This window comes from Serinus canaria, chromosome 4 (genome assembly GCF_022539315.1).
Source record: "Serinus canaria isolate serCan28SL12 chromosome 4, serCan2020, whole genome shotgun sequence".
Classification (NCBI taxonomy): domain Eukaryota; kingdom Metazoa; phylum Chordata; class Aves; order Passeriformes; family Fringillidae; genus Serinus; species Serinus canaria.
This window is the reverse complement of record NC_066317.1, coordinates 67,784,391-67,805,063: the sequence shown is the minus strand read 5'-3', so window position 1 is coordinate 67,805,063 and position 20,673 is coordinate 67,784,391. Positions and strand designations below refer to the sequence as shown.

Below are 20,673 nucleotides of genomic sequence, written 5' to 3'. Positions count from 1 at the left end.
TCTCAAGAGCTTGTGTATCCTACTGGAAGGAATTCCACATTCCTGGCAGAAGTCTGTCTCTGTGCAGAGAGGTGTTTGTTTTGACAAGGTTCTCAATCTTCAGATGAGAACCAAGGAAGTACAGGCTGTGTTGTTCAGTTTTTAACTTATCTTAAACTGAAACTCATCTGGAACCTGCCCTCCACCTCTGCTGCTCTTCTCGGGGCTTTGGCTGTCCCCTGTGCTGCTGTGAGCCTGCCTTCAGAGGCAGGCAGGGAGCTGAGCCCTTCTGTAGGGTGAGTCAGTGTCCAGGCAGGTTCTGCTCCTGCTGGGATTCACAGCCCTGTTACCCAGGGAGAAGGGCAGAAACCTGCAGGAGGAGCTGAGCTGGGGGATCAGCTGGGTTTTGAAGCATGTGTGGAACTGCCCTATTGATCTGGACACAGGGATTGCAATCCAGGCTGGTGACTGGTGAGGGAGAATCAGATGTAAAGCAGATTTTCTTCACTCATCCATGTAAATGCCTTAAGCATTAGGTGTTAAACACTGAGAATTTAAAAGTTGGTGTTTTAACTTTACTATTTGGAAAGATGGGCTAAATTGTTTCTATTTTGCCTTTTGACTCCTCTCCCCTTACTGCTTCTCAACCTTGCTGGACATCTTTCTTTCACTAATAAATATAATTTTTTGCCTTCAGTAGCAAGTAGAGTGTTGGAAGTGCAGACTTGTACTGCCAGCATTGCCAGTTTACTCCTGCCAGCTGATTAATCCTACAGCTTTGCTATGAGTCAGGTAGAAGGGTTTTTTTGGGGTTTTTTCTTTATTCTGGATGAAATGTTTACCATCTGTCTTTCATGTCTGCATTGCAGATGTGAGCTGGACTAACAGCTGGAGGTCTGCTCAAGACTGGCCATGTTTATATTTCTAAAAAAATTATCGTTTTGCTTCAGCAAACGTTGCTTTTGCTGATGTAGATTTTAAATATTTTTACTCTTACGTTGGAGTTGCAGCACAGAAATGAGCTGCAGTCACTCGTGAGTAGCTCTGACCCTCAGAAATCTCTGTGTGAGTCACAGGGAGAGTGGATCTGTTGTGGAGGAAAAAGGGGAGTTGTAGTGTGACAGACAAACAATTCCACATGCTGAACATTTTGGGTTCGTAGGATGTTCCAAAAAGTAAAATTATGCTGTGTGAAGAGGCTGGTGGTAAGGGTGGTGTGGGGTTAGACTTCTGGAGACTGTTATATAATGGAGAATTCTACGGCTGTGTCGTGGGTTTGCAGGGTTTCCAGATGAAGGAAAGAAAGATGACTCTGACTCCATGTTCTCAGAAGGATAATTCGTTATTTTATGGTACTATGTTATATAAAAGAATGCTATACTAAACTATACCAAAGAATACAGAAAGGATACAGACAGAAGGCTAAAAAGATAATAATGAAAACTCCTGACTCTTTCCAGAGCCCTGACACAGCCTGGCCCTGACTGGCCAAAGAGTGAAAACAACTCCCAGCAGAATGCAATGGAACAATCACCTGTGGGTGAACAATCTCCAAACACATTCCACATGGGCACAGCACAGGAGAAGCAAATGAGAGAAGAATTGTTTTCCTTTTTCTCTGAGGCCTCTCAGCTTCCCAGGAGAAGAATCCTTGGTGAAGGGATTTTTCCAAAGAATATGAATGTGACAGATGTGGATTTTGGCTCCACTTGTTCAAGTAAATGCATGTTGGTATTTGCTAAAGTAAATACTTATTTTCTTTACAAATAGGCTTTGAAGACAGACTGGCTAAACAAATTCTCACACTGAGCATTACTGAGCTGGATGGAGACATTTCTGTATTGCTGTATTTAGGGAAAGCTAAAAGCTTAGAGCAAGAGGCACTTTGGCACATGCTCAAGGAAGAGGAAACACAAGCAATAGAATTCCTAAAATATATTCTTGAAGGAAGTCTGGAGCTAGTTTCAGGATTAGGACTGCAATCTCTCTATCCTTCTATGGCAGTATTATTACAGCACTAATAAATTATATTTCCTTTCAGTGGAGTACTTAAAGCTGCTTTTGGGGAATATTTGGTCAAATAGTCATAAAATACTCTGAGCATCCTGTCCTTTATCCAGCTGAGCAGTCCCTGTTTGCCTGTTTGGTGTAGGAAGTTCAGTGTAGAAATTGGAAGGCAGAAACATTCCATCTATTCTTACACAAACACTTGGGCAGGTAACTTCCTTTTAGTCCTGTCATTTAAAATTGCTGTTGTGACAGCAGCTGAAGGAGTGTTGAGAAAAATACTTTAATTTTACTTTTTACTCATTTTCTGTTGTGGTGTAGATTTGACTGCGAATGAAAAACTGTCATAGGTTTTTAATAAGATTTTTTTCTTGCTTGTGACCTTTTCATATTTGAAAGCCACTGTGGTAGATTTAGTGTTTGTTAATTAAAAGTGTATTTATTTTTTGTTGTCAGGTAGGATTAGGTAAAAAGTAAAGTAGGTTTAAATTTTTGAAAGGGTATAAAGAAAAATTTATTAATAGTAACTAAAAGAAAGAGTAATAAAAATTAGAATAAAATCACCCTTTTATATTGAGTTCTGAGGGACATTTGTTTTATTTTTTAGTAAAGGTTGAACCCAAGGCCATGTTCTGGCTGTAACAACTGATCACCCAGGTTATTTTTAGTATCACCTGCATGACTGCCATGCACTGAAGTTAATTTGCTTTTGTAGGCTCTGGAGTATGGCACAGCTTTGAATTTGTTTCTGAATTATGGCAACTTCGAGTACTCATGTTAGTAGTTAGTGAGGAGAAGTGTGCTTAGTGAAAAGACTGTGACACATTTGAAAATATCAGAACTCATAATTAACCAATTAGAATAATTGTCTACTTCAGATTTATTTTTTTGAATTCCAGAGACCTACTGGAGTGGCAACCAACTTTATATAAAAAAGAAGCAGGTTCTGAAAGATAATTAAGTGTTGTCTGTTGGAAAAATGATGGCTCCCCCTTCACCCATGTTTACAGCAACTAGAAACTGTCTCACAATTTTCTTTAATCACGCCTGGCTGTTTTCAGCACTGTAAAACATGAAACCTAATGGGTTTTTGTGGAAGCCTGGAAACTGAATAATAGTGATTTTAGCACTCACTAGATATTTATCTGATTATTCTGGTACCAAATGTTTGCAAGTGAGAGGAGGCTAATGGTGGTTTTATGTGTGATTTATAAATATATTGATTAGGCAGTTCTGATGTGCCTCTTTTTTTGAGCAAGTATTTAAACCCAGTGAGAATCTTCTGCAGAGCCTCACCAGCCTGTTTATATTGATTGATAGTGATTCCTCAAGACACTCTCCTGAGCAGAGCAGTAGAATTTATTTTGTATGTATTGGATAATGCTGCTAAATCTGAGTAAGTACCTTGGTGAATTCATGAAGTGGATTGTGATCCAAGGAGCAATAGCTGAATTTCTTTTGATTTTGTTCCCTTTATTATGGTGGTGATTAATTTGTTTATTTATTTGTAAATTTTAGTACTGAAATTAGCCTACTGATTAAAAATACTAAGATAAAATACCAAAGTTGCCAAGTTAAAAGTACTAAAATTGTTTCCTGAAGAAAACAATCTAAAACTTTTGGGATATTGTGCAGAGGGGCCTGACTTGAATCTCACACAATGTTCAGTATGATATTACTGGTTTGTCTCTACCTGTTAAGTGTTCTCATGGTATAGAAGACTTCTAATTTTTCATTTTAATTTTAAAATAAATGGAAATATTTAAATCAGAATTCTTTAAAATGAGCATTTTTTTATTAGATTTTTCTATCTTCTTTGGTTTGGTGGACAAGTTAATTTATATGTGGCTTTGCTTGTCACCAAATACTTAAATCCCTTTCCAGCTCAATGAGGTGCATTGGATGTCTGTTACAGCCTGACAGCTGGACTTCTCTGCATCTGGAATTTCCAAAATTCCAGAAGTCAACTCTTTAAAAAATTGCATGGAAACCTGAAATGGTGAATAAAATGACAGCAATTTGCTGTTGTCTTAATTTTGGGCTTTGTTTCAGCTTTTAAGCCTAAGGTGGTCTGGAGAATCTGTTGTGTCTTTAAATGAGTTCTCCTCTTCTTGATGCAAAATTAAGAAATGCTGAATACTGTGGGGGAGGTTTGATTCAGGAATCTGAACAGAGGTGTTGAATTAGTTTCATCTCACTTTGACTCTTCCAGTTCCTGGCCTCTCACTCTGAAGGGTGCAGGGGGATATGGGGGTTGCAGTAAGTTCATTAAACTTCCTCACACTTCTCCCCTGCTCCAGTTTGGGGTCTCTCTGTGGGATGGAGTCCTTCAGGATAAACCTGCTCCAGCCTGTGCCCTCCATGGATATGGTTCTTTCAGAACACACCCATCTGCTGTGGTATTGGGGGTACAGGAGTAAAAATAATTCAGAATATAAACATCTAAGCACCCATTGGATGTGGCAGTGGTGCTCCTGGGAGTAGAGGAACACCAGCAAGATCATGGAGAAGTATTTTATATGTGGTTCTATATATTTATTCTTTAAATAAATGCTGTGCAGTGTGTGGATATTGCAGTAATAATTTTCATGTTGTGTGATTTTATCTGTTCCAGGGAGTATGACTTCTGCAACGTCACCTATCATTTTGAAATGGGACCCCAAAAGTTTGGAAATCAGGACTCTCACAGTAGAGAGACTGCTGGAGCCACTTGTTACCCAGGCAAGTGTCTTTGGTTTGTTTTCTTTCTTCCTTCAGCCTGATGCTGTGTTTACTCTCTTTACATAATTATCTTAATAGTATTTGATAATAAAACCATGAGCAGTTTTTGTTCGTGATCTCTGTTGGAAAGCTCTGTTCAAACATGTTTAGTGACTCTTGTTCTAAATAATTTATAGTCTCAAAATATGAGCAGAAATACAGTAGCAACAACTATTTACTTATGTCTGTCTTATAAAGCAATTTGGAAATTAACAGTCAGTCTGAGATAGGGATCTGACTGAGACAGGCTTCTGATTGTTATTGCACCATGAAAGACAGGTTCAAAATGAAAACAAACCAAAACCAACCATCCAAATTACAGAAACTGTAAAACCTGTTTTATTCTGTCCTGCCAGTTGTTTGTAGAGGCCTGGTGCCTTTCTGTTTCTGAGTTGCTGTTAATAAGGGAAAGCTGCTTCTTTAATTCCCCCAAAATTATGTCTCTATATGGTTCTTCTGCTCTTTCAGTGAGACACTTTCCAAAGAAATGACATCTGGTTGTCTTTTTTTGTTTTAGAAAAAAAAATATGAAATTATTCTGGACATGAAAGTCTCTAACTGTGTTCATGACTTTACAGACTCAAGGCAGAGAGTTTGTTCTTTCATTCCACATGGTGATATCATGGTAATTAACTTCCATTATAAACCCTGGTAATTTTGTTCTTGATATGAAAGACAGACTAAAATCCTGAACTCAGGATTGTGACAGTGTTCACAGGGGTCCCAGGGTGAGGGAAGAGATGAGAAAGTTGACTCCATGTTCAGAAGGCTGATTTATTATTTTATGATATATATTATATTAAAACTATACTAAAAGAACAGAAGAAAGGATTTCAGCAGAAGGCTGGCTAAGAATAGAAAAGGAATGAATAACAAAGGTTTGTGTCTGACTGAGACAGTCTGGACAGCTGGGCTGGGATTGGCCATTAATGAGAAACAACCAGATGAGACCAATCCCAGACCCACCTGCTGCATCCCACAGCAGCAGATAATCATTGTTTGCAGTTTGTTCCTGAGGCCTCTCAGCTTCTCAGGAGGAAAAATCCTAAGGAAAGGATTTTTCATAAAACATGTCTGTGACACAGGATGAATCCAGGAAAATGAATTCATTGAATTGAATGAATGAAACCATTTTGAAAACGAGGTTGCCAGTTCTCAGTTATTCTGGTACTGATCAGCATCAGCCAGTGAAGCTGCTGTGCACCAAACTCTGTTGTGAAACCCAAGTTACTGTGTCCTCTGTGAGGAATTTCCTTTTCTCCTTTTGCTTTGTTTTCCACTGCTTTGCCCAGAGAAGAGGAAACATCAGCCCAGAAGCACCACTGCAGATTCACAGTTCCACCAGCTGCTGGGTTAACTTTGGGCTCAGCTGCACCTCTGTTGGACAGCATGCTTGAGCAAATGCAAATCAAGAAGTTACAAGCTGAGCTACAGGACTTAGATTTCTTCACTGATAAAAACTCATGTTCCCAAGATTGTATTTTGATGAGCAACGATGTGTTTCTGTTTTAGCAGCGTGTCAAGGAGACCAGGGAAAATAAAATGCTGTCAAGAGAGGGTAGAGAAATGTTAGGCTATTGTTTTATTCAACTTTTATGAATATTTCCATTCTGATGTCTTCTTTTGATAGGCTTCTAGATAGCATGAATAAATAAATAAAGTAAAACCTCCTTTTTGAACATGTGATTCGATTTCTTGTATTAGGGAAATAAGTAGATTTGCTTATTTCCCTCCACTTTGATTCCAGTGGAATATGTTTGACTAAAATGTGTTTTATGAGCCACACAATGTAATCACAAAAGCTCCAAGTGATGAAAAATGTGTTACCTTCAGATTGCCTTTATCTGTTGCAGTTCTAGCTGAGGCTGTTCAGCTGCTCTTTCTGTTTTTTCTCAGATAAGTTAACGATCATCCCAGTTTTAAAGACTTTTTGTTTTTTTTCTCTGCCTGAAATAGCATTTGCAGTCTGCTCAGGTCAGGAATAATCTCTGGTTTAATAATCTCTGCCTGTGCAGTGGCAGCCTCCACAAGATGCTACATGCAAAGATTGGGATCTCCTTAAAAAGTTTCAAAGCAATTTCCTTCCTGAGAGAGAAAACATCCAATTTGAAACTTTATCTTGGCAAATAAATAAATAAATAAATGTATAGGTATTTAATCTCATTCAGTTTGAGCTCTGAAGTTCACTTGTGGGTTCAAATGAGCTGCTTAACAAGGAGATCTTAGAGATGGGAAGTTCTTCCATAAGTCATTGGAACGGGTCACTGGATGGAAGAGAGAGATTTAATGGCCACAAAATGCAGCAGGACTTTCACAAAAGTTCCTGAGCAGCCTTTGAAGGCAGTTCTGCTTCCATGGAGTAATTCACGTTGGAAAAGCCCTCCAAGGTCATCGAGTCCAACCTGGGACTGATCCCCACCTTGTCACCAGCCCAGAGCACTGAGTGCCACATCCAGGTGTTTCTTGGACACCTCCAGGGATGGGGACTCCAAACCTCCCTGGGCACTTCCAGTGCCTGACCACCCTTACAGAGAAGAAATTCTCCTGATGTCCAACCTGACCCTCCCCTGACACAGCTCAAGGCTGTGTCCTCTCTTGCTGGTTGTCTGGGGGAAGAGGCTATTCCCCACCTTGGCACAACCTCCTTCCAAGGAGTTGTAGAGGAATTTTGACCAGCACTTTGGAGCAGTTTAAATCCTGAGTCCCCTACAGCCAAAATTTGCCTGATCCTGTGATTTCCAGCACCAGCAGGACAAATTCAAGCTTTATTTTGGCATTTGCATTTGAATAATCAGAGTACCCTCTTGTTCTCCTTGCTGTGTATGATTTTGGACAATGCTGGAAAAACTGAAAATTGTTGTACACAAGTTTTAGGGCTCCAGAAGTGCTAATTTAGTCCTTGGACTCTGAACTCAGTGTATGTGTAGGCACATGACTAACAGATTTCCAGATGATGGTGCATCCACTGGTCTCTACTGATGTTTTGGAGAGTAATGCAGAGATGTGATGCAGGTTTGACAGAGAACACCTCAGTGAGTCAGGGTTGGAGAATGTTGAGTTTTAGACAAGCTCATTAGTGTTCCAGATGAGAAAATATGGATAACCTAGGAACTGATTTAGAAGAAATTATAAGACAAGAAGGTTGTCTGAGCTGGAGGCAAAAAAAAAAAAAAATCCAAAAATCCATTAACTGATCATGAGAATGCATTAGAAATGACAGAACTGCATTTATTCTAGGAAGCCCTGGACTAGCAAACTAATTAAAACTTTGTGTGGCTGTCAGAGCTGTGAGGGGATTGGAGCTGGCTGGGGTACCCTGCTCCCAGTGCTTGTTGTTGTGGTGGAGGAGGAGCAGGTAGGGCCTGTCGTGTCATTTATTAACTCACCATTACTGAGATCTTCTGAGGAATACATGCTGGAAAAAAAAATCATTAGAATTTCTGTTCTCCACAGTGTTGAAATTACTAATTGAAATGTGTTTCTTTTCTCTGTATTTAGTGTCACAATTAGCTAAAAGCATTGGGTAATTGTATTTACTGCTAGTTTTGTTTTCTGACCTTTTGTTTTACTATGAATCTTATAATTTTTAATTCCATTACATGTTTATAAGGAAATATTCAGCTAAAACATTCTAAAGGGTTGCTGCCTATTACTCTCACCTTCCTGCATAGTTACCAAGTGGGTTGTAATTTTATTTGTTAGACTGTGGGTGGTTTTCCTAAGAAAAAAGAATTATATTTTTAGGAAGGATTTAACTGCAATTACTTGATATTTTATGTAGAGCTGAAAAATAAGACTTCTGGAGGTTATCCATAAGGAGTCAGGGGATTTTTTTTTTTTTTTTTTGGTGGTGGTTTTGAGTGGTAATTAAATATGAATATGATTGCAATATATATATGTTAAGAGGAGAAAAGAAATGATTGCCAACTATAAACCACCAACATCCATGCAATTGTTTTTAGGAAAAACAAAAAATAATCATGTATGTACAAGCAGATGAAAAGATGAAGGAGCTGTGTCAAGTTTTTGAAGATGAGATTTTCTCTGCTGCTAAGATTTAAATTTTCTAATGTCAATCTGTGTTTCTTTTCATTAGTTTTGCCAAGGAATTTTAAATATTCAACCTATGTGGCTGTTTTACAACTGTGCCATTATTACCAGAACCATGCAGCAGTTTTGCCTTTTAGGATCTTTACATTTTTTGACTGTTACTTATTATTCCAGAGTTTTAACAGCAGCACAAATAATGGTGAGCTTTCCTGTTGCAGATTGTTTGTGACTGATTCTGTTTTCTTTCAGTGTGTCACTTTTGTCCTTCTAGATTTGCTGTGCAGAGAGAGAGTTCTGATTGCAGTGCATGTTTTGTGGGTTTTTCCCAATGAATTGAAGATGCCAGTTACAGCATCTTAAAGGAAGCAACAATCCATCATAAGGCAGACAGAAATAACTGATTAATGATTTTGCATTTTTTAAAATAATAGCATCACTCAGTAAAATTAATTGCCTACAAAATTGCATTATTATATTATTATTATGAAATCCCTACAAAATAAATAAGTCATTGGATAAAATTACAAATCAAATTAAAAATTTATTTTGTGTTGTTTATGTAGAAGATCATAGTGATCATGGCTGGTGTTATTATTGATGGACTTAGGACTAATCCAATCCCTTGTACTCTGTTTTTGGAAAATGGGCAAATTTCTATATTGCCATAAATATATAAACATAACTGTATTCCCAACAATTCAGATTAATTGGATATCACTTATAGTGGGTGAACCTTGGTTTTATTGCATTTGAACCCTAAATCTGGCGTGCTCTTTTCCATGAGAAAGACATTATTTATTAATCTTGTCAGCTGCATTTGAACCACAGCTTTACTTTTATAGGGTTGGTGAATGTCTTTGCACATTTCAAACAAGCTGGGGAGAAGGTGGGTAATGGAGCACTTCATGCCTGATACCTGTTGCACTTGTTTGAGTAGTTGCACTGAATTCTCCAGCAATTCCTTTATTTGGTATTCAGCTGAATTTGCCTTCCAGACAGACCTAAGGGAAAATGAATTATAAAGGTTTATTTTATTATCATTCATGCTCAATTCAATTGTATAATAAGGTTAATATTAAGTCAGGTTTTTTTAATTTTTTTTTTAACCTGAACAGGACTTTTCTCCCAGTAGTGAAGGTAATTCTTGTTTAGGCTCTTTCTGTCAGAGCAATCCCAAATCTGTGGTGTTGCTGGGGATGTGGGAGGTTGGACTGTGCATGGATTAGGTGATGGCTGATCCATGTCGGGGAGGCAAAGCCAAATCATATCACAAAAGGAAAATGGAACTTTTCTCTCTGAAGCTGAATTTCAAACATTTTTATGAAGTTATTGTGTTGAGTAGGAAGAGAATCCTCCTTTCTTTCTCCAGCATTTTAGAAGCATACAATTATTTAAGTTGAAAACACCTTCTAAGATCATCAAGTCCAACCATTCCCCACCACTGACCCATGTCCCCAAGTGCCACATCCACACAGTTCTTAAATCATGCCAGGGATGGCAATTCCATCACTGCCCTGGGCAGCCTGTTCTGGTGCTTGACAACCTTTCAGTGCAGAAATATTTATTGATATCCAATCTAAACCTCCCATGGCACAACTTGTGCCGTTTGCTCTTGTCCTAAGTCTCTACTGTATATTGCTTAAAATAATTCCTGACCTGAGCACTGCCAGCTGCCTTTTTACTTCAGGATGTTTTTTTCCAACCATTAGAGAGGCACCTGCTGCACTCTGGCCATCCCTGGTTCTTGGTTGCCATTGTTTCAGTAACATTTGTGCCTCTGTGCCAGCTCTAGTTGGGATCCTCTCAGAGTGGAGAACCTTTGTCTTTTCAATTTTTACTTTCCACTGCTTGAAAGCTGCAGGGTATTTTTGGTATGCAGTGTCCTGGAAGGTCTGGACCCTGTCAGTCTGTGCCTTCCATTTTACTCACTGTTCAGAGGTGTTTATGTTTGTACTTTGGATTTTGTGCATGTTGGCATTTGCAGAGGGAAGAACGAGGACTCAGAGAGATTTAGGTCTTATCCATTACTCCCATGTTCTGCTTTTATGGAATGATGGTTCTTAACTCAGAGCAATGCAATATGATGGCTGCTTTTTCTCCTCTCCTGCTGCACAAACCAATGTGGAGAGATGGTGAGAAAATTTGTCACTGGTGTATCGTAGCTGGAAATGCAGATTGTGCTGGGAGCATCTTGGGTGTGCAATAAGCTGCGACTGAAAAAGCTCATGGCTAAAATGAACCTGCTCTAATTTGTAATTCTTTGTATGAAATGCTGGATTTTCTGTGCACTGGATAAGTCCTTAATTTTCTTCATCAGGCAGTTAGCAGCTCGGGGTCATTGGAAAGAGTTTTTGTCTTTATTGTGATATGGACAAAATAAATTTCTTTGTAGAGTGGTTTGGTTGGAAGGGACCTGAAAGATCACCTTGTTCCAAGCCCCTGCATGGACAGGGCCACCTTCCACTATGCCAGGTTGTTCTGAGCCCTGTCCAGCCTGGCTGACTCTTTCCTGTATGTGTAGGGGAGAATTAGTGTGAGCAGCTTCATTGCTGGAGCCCAGGGAGGTCCCTGATCCTGTCTCCATCCTGTATCCTGAAATAGTATCTGTGGAACTTGTCTAGACAGCTTTCTAACCCAGTTCTATTCCTGCAGATGGTTTTCTGGCAGCTTTCATGGAAGGCTTTTCAGAAAATGTTCTTGCCTGGGATTTCCAAACTCTAATCAAGAAGATCAATCTAATTATTGAAGTGTTCTCTTTCTGCTTGTGTCCTTGAAGATATATAGAGAGGTCTAGTGAAACAGGGATGGGTCTTTTGCATGTCCCCAAATCCACAACTCAGCAGGTTCTTAACAATCCTGTTGATTTCATTTGGGTCATCCCTGTAGAAGGGGAACATCTAAAGGTTTTGAGGGAAAATTGGCTTTCGTTGCATTTTTAGATGATTTTCCCCAGCTTGCTTGAAAAGCAGTTCTGTGTTTTGGGTTTTTTTTTTTTTTTTTTCAAAACATCTTGTGAACTGCCTGTCACTTCCAAAATTTCTCAGGGTTAACAAATATATTAGCAAATGACATTTTCTTTTATGTTAAAAATTCTGATTAAAGCAGGATAGATATATCACCTTATGTTTTAAATAATTGAAAGGCAGTGGCATTGTTACAAAATCAGAACTGGATTTTCATTTTGGCTGATAAGGAAATCCCTGTTGATAACATAAACTTTCATTTACTCAAAGTGTTTGACACATTTTTTTTCCCCCCAGTGCTTAAAATAAAGACTTCAGAGTTACTGCAGCAGATACAAGTGCTAATATAATAATTTATATAACTGGAATGGTTCTAAGTCTAAGATATTTTTCTCATACAAATGTAGTGCTTTACAGGGGGGCAACTTTAAAAAAAATGCTTTTTTTAGGACATTAGAAAGACTTATTTTAAAAAACAGATATCTACAAAAAGGAAAATTTCTAAATATCACTAAAAAAATCACTAAAAATCTAAATATCACTAAAAATCACTAAATATGAATCAAATGTATTAAGATAAAGAATTTTAGTCACATACTGTATGAGCAGGGTCTTGGTATGGTTTGTTTAACAGCAGCTTCAAAATAGATTTTCAAATATCCAAGTGAATGTGAGCTCATCATGCCATGATAAAATGATCCTTAAGTGCATCAGCTGCTGGGTGTAAAGTAAATTTTATTTAAGTGTTATTATTGTTGTAACATAGTATTTGCTAATGAGATTATTACTGGAAGGATTTCCCTTTCTCAAAAGAGCTGTTGACAAATTGGAATGAGATTAGAGAAGAATTATGTGAATTATTGCAGTTCTGTCTTTTAATAGAAGCCTAAAGACTTTGGATGCATTTCACCTATGCAAGGCTTATCAATTAAAAAGGAATTGTCTTAAATTTGCTGCCAGTATAGATTTTGAGACTATTTCTGGTAACACAGTCTAAATAATATTTTATGATTCTAATTTAAACTAAACTAGGATATGGGATTTACACCCAGAAAGTAAAACATCCAAACACTAAACACCCTCATCAGGGATTTTGGAGAGGGATTTGCAGGACAAGTAGTAACTTAGTAAGTTAAGAGGTGTTATGATCTTAACCAGTGTATGTTTGTGTATCAGCAAGAGGTTGTCTTGCAGTGAAGGTTTTTTATTCATCCTACAAAATCCTATCCCTTGAAAACAAAATCATAACTGAATATAAACTATAAATGAAGGGTACATTACACACAAGCTGGAATAGTACTCCTAGAAAGATGGGAAAATCAGTGCTACCTGAATCTTTGATGAAGAATTGGGGATATTTTTGAAGTGTGGCACTCATGAGGCATTTTAAATCCTGAGGTCAGTTTGAGTCCCTTGTGACAAGAGAGACTTTGAGGGGCTGCAGTGAGTTCAGAGAAGGGAACAGAGCTGGGGAAGGGTCTGGAGCCCCAGGAGGGGCTGAGGGAGCTGGGAAGGGGCTCAGCCTGGAGCAAAGGAGGCTCAGGGGGGACCTTGTGGCTCTGCACAGCTCCTGCCAGGAGGGGACAGCCAGGGGGGTCGGGCTCTGCTCCCAGGGAACAGGGACAGGAGGAGAGGGAACGGCCAATCTAAACCAGGGGAGGTTTAGATTGGATATTTGGGAAGATTTCTTCATGGAAAGAGTTGTGAAGGGAGTGGAGTTAGCATCTCTGGAAGTGGTCAGAAAACATGAAGATGTGGCACTTTAGGGTGTGTCCTGAGTTAATGCTTGGACTTGTTGATCTTAAAGGTCTTCTCCAGCCTTAATAACTCTATGAGATGCTTTAGGTCCACCAGGAGTCATAAAACTGGGAAAAGAATTACTGCCAGAACAAAACTCTGCAGTGAGGGGTCTTCTCTCTCTCTGAATCAGGGAGGGAGCAAGGTTGCTTATCTTCTGTCATGGATCAGCTTTGCCAGGGAAAAGAGAAACTAGAACAGCACCTCTGTGATTAAATATGTATGTTTCTAATGAGTTTGGGAGCAATTTGGATATTGAAGTTTGCAATCCATCTTAGCTTCATTCTTCAGAGTGATCTGAAAATCTTGCTCACTTGCTTCTTTTTCATTAACTTCATTAGCTGTGTGTGCCATCAGTCTGCAAAAGTTAGAACGGCTAGAAAATAATCCTAATTACAAAAATAATACCCTAATTACAAGATTTTGCTTTGAGGTGTTAATTAACCTAATTCTAATGATCCATGTTCTGAGAAGCAGTGGCAGTTTCTGTTCCATTGCCCTTCAGTATGTATTTCTGAACACTCACTGATTTATTTGCAGTTCAAAGGACTCAGGGCATGAGTACATGGATATTTTGGGCTTGACTTCTGTTTGTTTCCTTTGTTAATTTCTTTGGAATATTGATTCCATTGGGTGTGCAACTTTTAATGGATCCAAGTAGACTTTTTGGTAATTTTGACTGTTATATGAATTTTTGGGGTTTTTTTTTTTTGGTAACTAGAGAGATCTGAGGTTTTGCTGTATTTTAAAGATGATCTTGATTTTCAGCCAGAGAGATTTAGATGCAGTTATGCCTTAAGAAAATGGTGCAATTGTGCCTTAAGCACATGATGTAAATTAGCATATTTATTTTCCTGTTTGGTAAATTAATTTTCGGTATCTTTTCTCACAAGCTCATCAGTGGTTGGTATTCTTGAATATTATGTGTCTGAGCAGCAAATGCTCAGATTGGGAAAAAATATCCTCTTCTACTTGTCTCTTTCAATGGGATGAATGATATTTTCCCCTTTATATATTGGAGTTCCTCTCTTATTTAGTGTATTTCTCTATACTCCTGTAGTGCTTTGGTCCTCACTGATGAAACTTCAAACCTTTTACTAATTTATAATGAGGGTATTAAGGATATATAACTCTTGCTTAGCTTGTTCAACACAGATTAATTCAATATTGTGCAGATGACCTTTGATGAATACGTAAGGAATATTTCTCTGCTGAGTAGAAATTTTTCTTTTTGTAGATATCTGTTTTTTAAAATAAGTCTTTCTAATGTCCTAAATGAAGTCAGTGCTAGAATTTTCATTCTCATTCAGTTTCTTGGGTCAGTGTGGAACAAAGGACTACTGCACAAATTTCCTCTCTTCCTTCATGAATAAAAGCGTGTTTAGCAAAAAAAAAAAAGTATAGTCATAGCAAAGTAGACTTGACACTTAATGTGTGTATTGTTCTTTATAAACCTGTTTTAAAGATGAAAATAGACTATATTGAGTATATGTAACATTTTAAACTAATTAATTTTCACTTAAGAATTTTTACTTCAGCTTAATTTTCACTTAAGAAACTGGTGGTGTGGAAAAGGATAAACCAAAATATTGGGTTTACATGGCCAGGTTTTGGTAGGAAGGGGACTACAGGGTGTAAGAGCCTGAATGAGGGATGCAGGACTCCAGGGGCTCTCCAAAATGCAGTTTATTCCATCCAAGGTGTCCCAGCAGTGCAGGGTGGTGGGTGACAGAGCTGTGCCCACACTGTCAGCTCCAGCTGCAGGCAGGCCTGCAGACCCTGAGTTTAGGTTACAGTGCATTCTAGACTTTTCTTTGCTGAGCATCTTCACACACCAGAACCAATCTATACCTTAACTGTTACCTATAGCCCATCATAACTGCTGTAATTACCATATTCATGTTACCATTCCCCAATCACTCACAGTCAGTACATTGCAGTTTGAGCTAGAAGTTGTTTTGCAGTTTTCTTGCAGTAGAAAATTCTGAGCCCTTTTTTCTACTTGCACCATTTGCTGCCTTGTTTGCCTGTGCTCTCTTTCTGCTTGGTAAAAACATCTTCTTGTTTGGGGTGGGTTTATCCTTTGCTCTGAGCCATAAAACCCCTTCTAACTCACACACCCTTTGCTCCTTGGTTATCCAGTCAGACTGGCTCAGCAATTCTTTTCTTCTCTATCAAAACTTGCTTCCATCTCTGTTCCTGTTTCAGACTCTACATTCAAAAATCTTTCTGCTAAGGAAACATATCTGTGAGATTTTCTTATCAAACTTTCATCCTTCCCAGCAACTGGGTTCAGAAGCTGCTGGAAGCTTCCCCGCTCATGGAGCCAATTCCAGCCAGCTCCAGGCTGGACTCACCATTGGACAAAGCTGACACCTTTGCACTTCCTTGCTCTACATCCTTATCTCCTTCTACCACCAATAACCTGTAAGTTTTCAGAGAAGGGTTTTGAGAAACGAGATTTGCAACAGGAATTAATTTTTCTGATTCATTTCATCTTGCTCCCTAGCAATGAGAATGTATTCTATCTGCTTATGCTAATAATAAATACTTCCATTGGAAGGTGTTCATGTAAAAACAGAATGAACCCAGTGTGCTGAATGGCTTCTGAATGGGGAGTTGTTTCCAGGGAAGATGGATTAATGTATTCAACTTTTTTCCCAGGGAATTACACACATTTATACCCTTAGTGTGGAGTGATTAAGCTGCTACTACTCTGCTTGCAATACTTTAATTAGCAGTTTTAGACTTTCCTGACAAGGATGGAAAAAATTTGAGGGAAATGCATGCATATGAGGCATCACAGCTATATTTATTATAATATCTGTATCTATTAAAATAGATACAGATAGATATCTGTCTTCTTCTTTCTTTTCTGTCTTCTCAGTACATATTCTTTAAATCTGCTCCATTCCTATGTTCCACCTCAAAAGATCTTTATGAATGGTTCCATAGCCTGTAATATTTATATTTTTTATTTCTTTTTAGGCTAAGTGACTCAGTGTTTTCATATATGTGCAGTGTGATGTTGTTGACTGTTGGAAAGTGGTGGATGAGCAAAGTTTGTGGTAGTGTTTTTACCCTTCATGGAAAAGTCAGTGGTTTTTATTTGAGCAGTTCCTGTCTGACACAGCTGAAATACTTGCTAGAGTAGCTGGAAACAGGCAGGTGTTGTTGTCCTTGTTCTAGTGCTGGCTGTGATCAGTGAGTTAGTTTTATAATGCTCCATGCCCTGTCAAATAAGCATTTCTTTGTGATGATTAAATCCACTGGCAGAGAGATATCTTCATTTTGGAGTTTCTGCATTCAGCAGCATTCCAGTTCCTGTGTTCAGGATGTATCAGGGTCACATCATTTAGTTCCAGCCAGAAATCACTGCCACTTTCCACACGACCCTTCTCATCCACAGAATATTTTTAATGGTGTTATTGCAACTCTCAAGAGCTCCTGAAAGTCAATTTAATTGACTTAATGCAGAGAACTCTCAGAACTTTGGGCCTGCAAGCCAAAGCTTAGAATTAAACACAAGATTTGATCTGAGGCCTTGGAAAAGGCTTCCAAACTCAGGTGCTAGAAGCAAGAATGTAGATTTATAGTTAAAAGCAGAGACAAGTTAAGCTAATTAAAAGAAAGTTTAGAGTTTAAGATATATATAAAAAAAAGTTACAAAAGTAAACAAAGAGATTAGAATGCAGTACTGTAAGTTTTTGTGCCATAACATGATTAGCTAAAAAAGCTTACAGTGTACCATAAGTCCATAAGACAAAATATTTAAAGAAAAAGACAAAAACATAAATATCCTTGTTAGCAGTGTTTTATTAGTCAATAAATCCTTAAAAAGTCATGTAACCAAAAGTCTTGTAACCTTCTAACTATACTAGACCAATGTGAGCTGAACTCATCCTTCCTACTTATGTAAAAAATTGAGAAAATGAACTGCATCATCAAAACCAACTCAGAAGTCCCATCTCAAATTCCCTCCAAAATTCCCCACAAGTGAATTATCACAACTGTGCTTGTGTTTGAGCAGAGAAGAGGAAAGCCCAGGCTGTGAGCTGCATCTGTCCCCATCCCTGAGTGGCAGACAGCTCTGAAGACAGAAGTTTCTACTCTTTGCTGGTTTGCTTGGTCAATAAGAAGAAATTAGGAACATTATTTTCTATTTTTATGTTTTGGTTGGTACCTGGTTGCGAGAGATTTCAGTCTCTTTTCAAGGGGTTTTCCTGAATTTCCACCTTGTGTGTCTGTCAGGTTTTGTTTTACCCTCTCAAATGGCATTCTGTGAGTCCATCTCTTTACTTACATTTCAGTTTTTTTAAATATTGTGTAGAAAGTAGCATGAGGTTTTCATTAAAGAAAAGGTGGGGAGGATGGTTTTTGACCCTGCTAAAAATTTCAGCAGTTGTGCTGGTCTTTAGGGGGTTTGGACTCTTTTAAAAAGAGTCCAAAAGACTCTTTTAATTTTCTTCTAGCAGTAGACAAGCTGCAAGAGTGGAAATGATCACTGTAATCATCATCCTAGAGCTTTGTCAGGTGTTTAAATTTTACTGAACAAAAGTTACTAAGCACTTTGAAACTGAAGTCTGAAATTCTGAGCTCAGTGTAGCAGATCACTGCATAATATTTTCTACATCTTTAATTAGAGATTAGTAATGCCTTTGTTCTGCACACTTCTCAGCCTTTTTCGCTGAACTGAAAGTGTCCAAGAGGAAAATTGATACAATCAAGTTACAAAATTGTGTTCTTTTCACAAGTGATTGGCCCTGCAGTTTTCTCAGCAGACATTAGACTCTGTGAAGGATGCTGGCTGTGGGGTTTGTCCTTTGGTTTTCTGTCGTTTTTTTTTTTGGGGGGGGGTTTGGTGTTTTTTTGGTTGTTTGATTTCAGTTCTTTTTATTTATTTTCTTTGTTTTGGGACTGTTTTGGTTTTACACCCAGCACCAGCCCTGGATGAGCCAGCAAAGACGTTAAACATCCATAGATCTTTTATTTTCCATCTCTCATGGAAATGGGATGGAAAGCCTGGAATATCAGTTTCTACTGAGCTGTGGGAGTTCTGTGTATAATCAAATAGTGGCTTTCTACCTACTTTTGTCAGCAGAGAAATTAGAAACCAATTTTGTCAAAAACTAAGAATAAATGAAGATGTTTATGATCTTTCCTTTTCGTTAAAAGTGATGCTGCTAAAGCTGATGTGCCCTGAAGTGGCATAAATCCTTCCAAAGTCCTTGTGCAACCTTTCCTACAAAACTGCTGGGACAGGGAACCCAAAGGATCTTGAAGTTTCTGTAACATCCTCATCCTCCTGGGCTCCCCTCCAGCCCTTTGCTCTCACCAATGCCTTGGGTTTGTCCCCAGGCCCCATCCTGTTCCAAAATACCTATAAAACTTAGGAATTGTCAAGAAAGTGCAGTTAAATATTTGTGAACTAGAAAGAAAACAACTGAAAATATTAAAGGTCTTGTTCTTTATGGAATGGAATTTTGTGAAGGAAAGCAGTTTTGGAACACTGGAGGTGAGGGGGTGAGAAGTTCAGTTTCAGATTTTAGCTTCCTGTGGTACTTTATGAAGGATTGTCTTACTGCTCCCATTTGACCATTTTTGTCTATTCTTTCAAACACCTCCCTTGCCCAAAAGAAAAATTCTAGTTATTAGATCATCAATCTAGGTCCTGTGATAATTTATTCTCTTTTTTTTTTTTTTTCTTCTATTCATCCTGGATATAAAACCTGGGTCCTCTTAAATTCTTTTCAAAATTTTTTGCTTTAAAAAAGAAATTAAAAATCACTGCAGCTTGAACCCAGAGGTTGTTGTGCCTTTCTTCAGGCCACACTCTGTGGTGGTCCTTGATTTTCGCTGCCAGACTCTTTATGTAGGTCCTTGCATTTACAGCTGTTGTGTCAGTGCTCCTTAAGGCTCCCATGGTAACATCTGCTTCCAGGTTTTTCTTTACCCTTGAATTTGTGTGTTTTTATTACAGGAAAGGGCAGAAATCAGCAGGGTTGCATTTATGAGTTTAGAATTACCTGGTTTAGAGAAAATCATTTCAGGTTAACAGCCTGTTGGGTCTGGATTCATTGCCTGCTTGCATATTGAGTTTCATGAGGCTTGTTTAAAGAAGTCTTCCTTGGAAAATCAGTGCTGTTCCAATTGTTCTGTGGAGCTGGCAGTCTGAGCTGCAGCTTTGGGTGCAGATTTCACATTGAACTGCTGGCAGATACAAAGGTAATGCACACTGTGGATGAGTCAACTCAGTTGCTGTGAGTCAGGAGCTCTTCTAATGTGCCTGTTACTGATGTGGCCATCAGAATGCTGAGGCTTCAAAGGAAGGTGTAAAATTGAATGGAATATATCATTTTTTATATCCCTTTTCTCCATCTCACTGCCCAGAACCGTACAGAACATTTTCCTGTTGATTTCCATGTTGGTGGCTGCTCTGCACTTGCTGGGGTGGGGCTGTGGGGCTGTCACTGTGCACCCTGTCAGGTGATGGATTTGTCACCACAGCTCCTGAGCACTCTGCAAGGAGCTTATTGAGCCAGAAAATGAGTGTGTGTAATCAGCATCTCATTTCACAGAAGTCCAGCAGGGAAGCCTGTGCTGGGTTCCAGAATTTCCATTTCTGTAGGGTGGAACTATCAAAAACTTAATTGTGGCATCAAAATGTGCCTTTTGCTGGAGTCATTAAGCCCCACTTTTGTCCACTGAGAATATGCGGGAAACTTGATATGCATAAAGCCTTTATTAACATTTGTAATTTCATTTTATACTCATGCACAACTCATTTTTACTTTTCATGAGATTTTTATGATGTTGCTTATCCTTGTAAATGTATTTATTGCAGTCTTATTTTAGTAAATCTCATACAGGTTACTGAAGAACTTTACATAAAAAACACAATCTGAGGCTTTTTTTATTGTGTTTTATTCTGGTTTGACACATTTTCTTTTGAAGTAACTAAATCTCAGTATTTCAGATGTTTCTGAGACTTAGCCCAGATTTAGGTTTAATAGGTTTTGGATTTAGTTGAGATTCTGTTTCAATACAAGGTGCATATATGAAAAAAAAATAGCATTTTGCCTTACATTTTCCATATTGATCAGGTCAACACATTCTG

The 20,673-nt window shown here is 38.4% G+C and overlaps 1 protein-coding gene across 2 annotated transcripts in view; it reads left to right on the top strand.

Moving 5' to 3' along the window:
- The window catches only part of CTNNA2 (catenin alpha 2), a 468,362-nt gene that overhangs the window by 52,438 nt on the left and 395,251 nt on the right, over positions 1-20,673 (top strand). For both annotated transcript variants that reach the window (XM_050974177.1, XM_050974178.1), the window contains exon 2: positions 4,601-4,707. In XM_050974177.1, coding sequence (XP_050830134.1) covers positions 4,606-4,707 — 102 coding nt within the window. In that variant the 5' untranslated portion in view covers positions 4,601-4,605. The remainder of the gene's footprint in view (positions 1-4,600; positions 4,708-20,673) is intronic.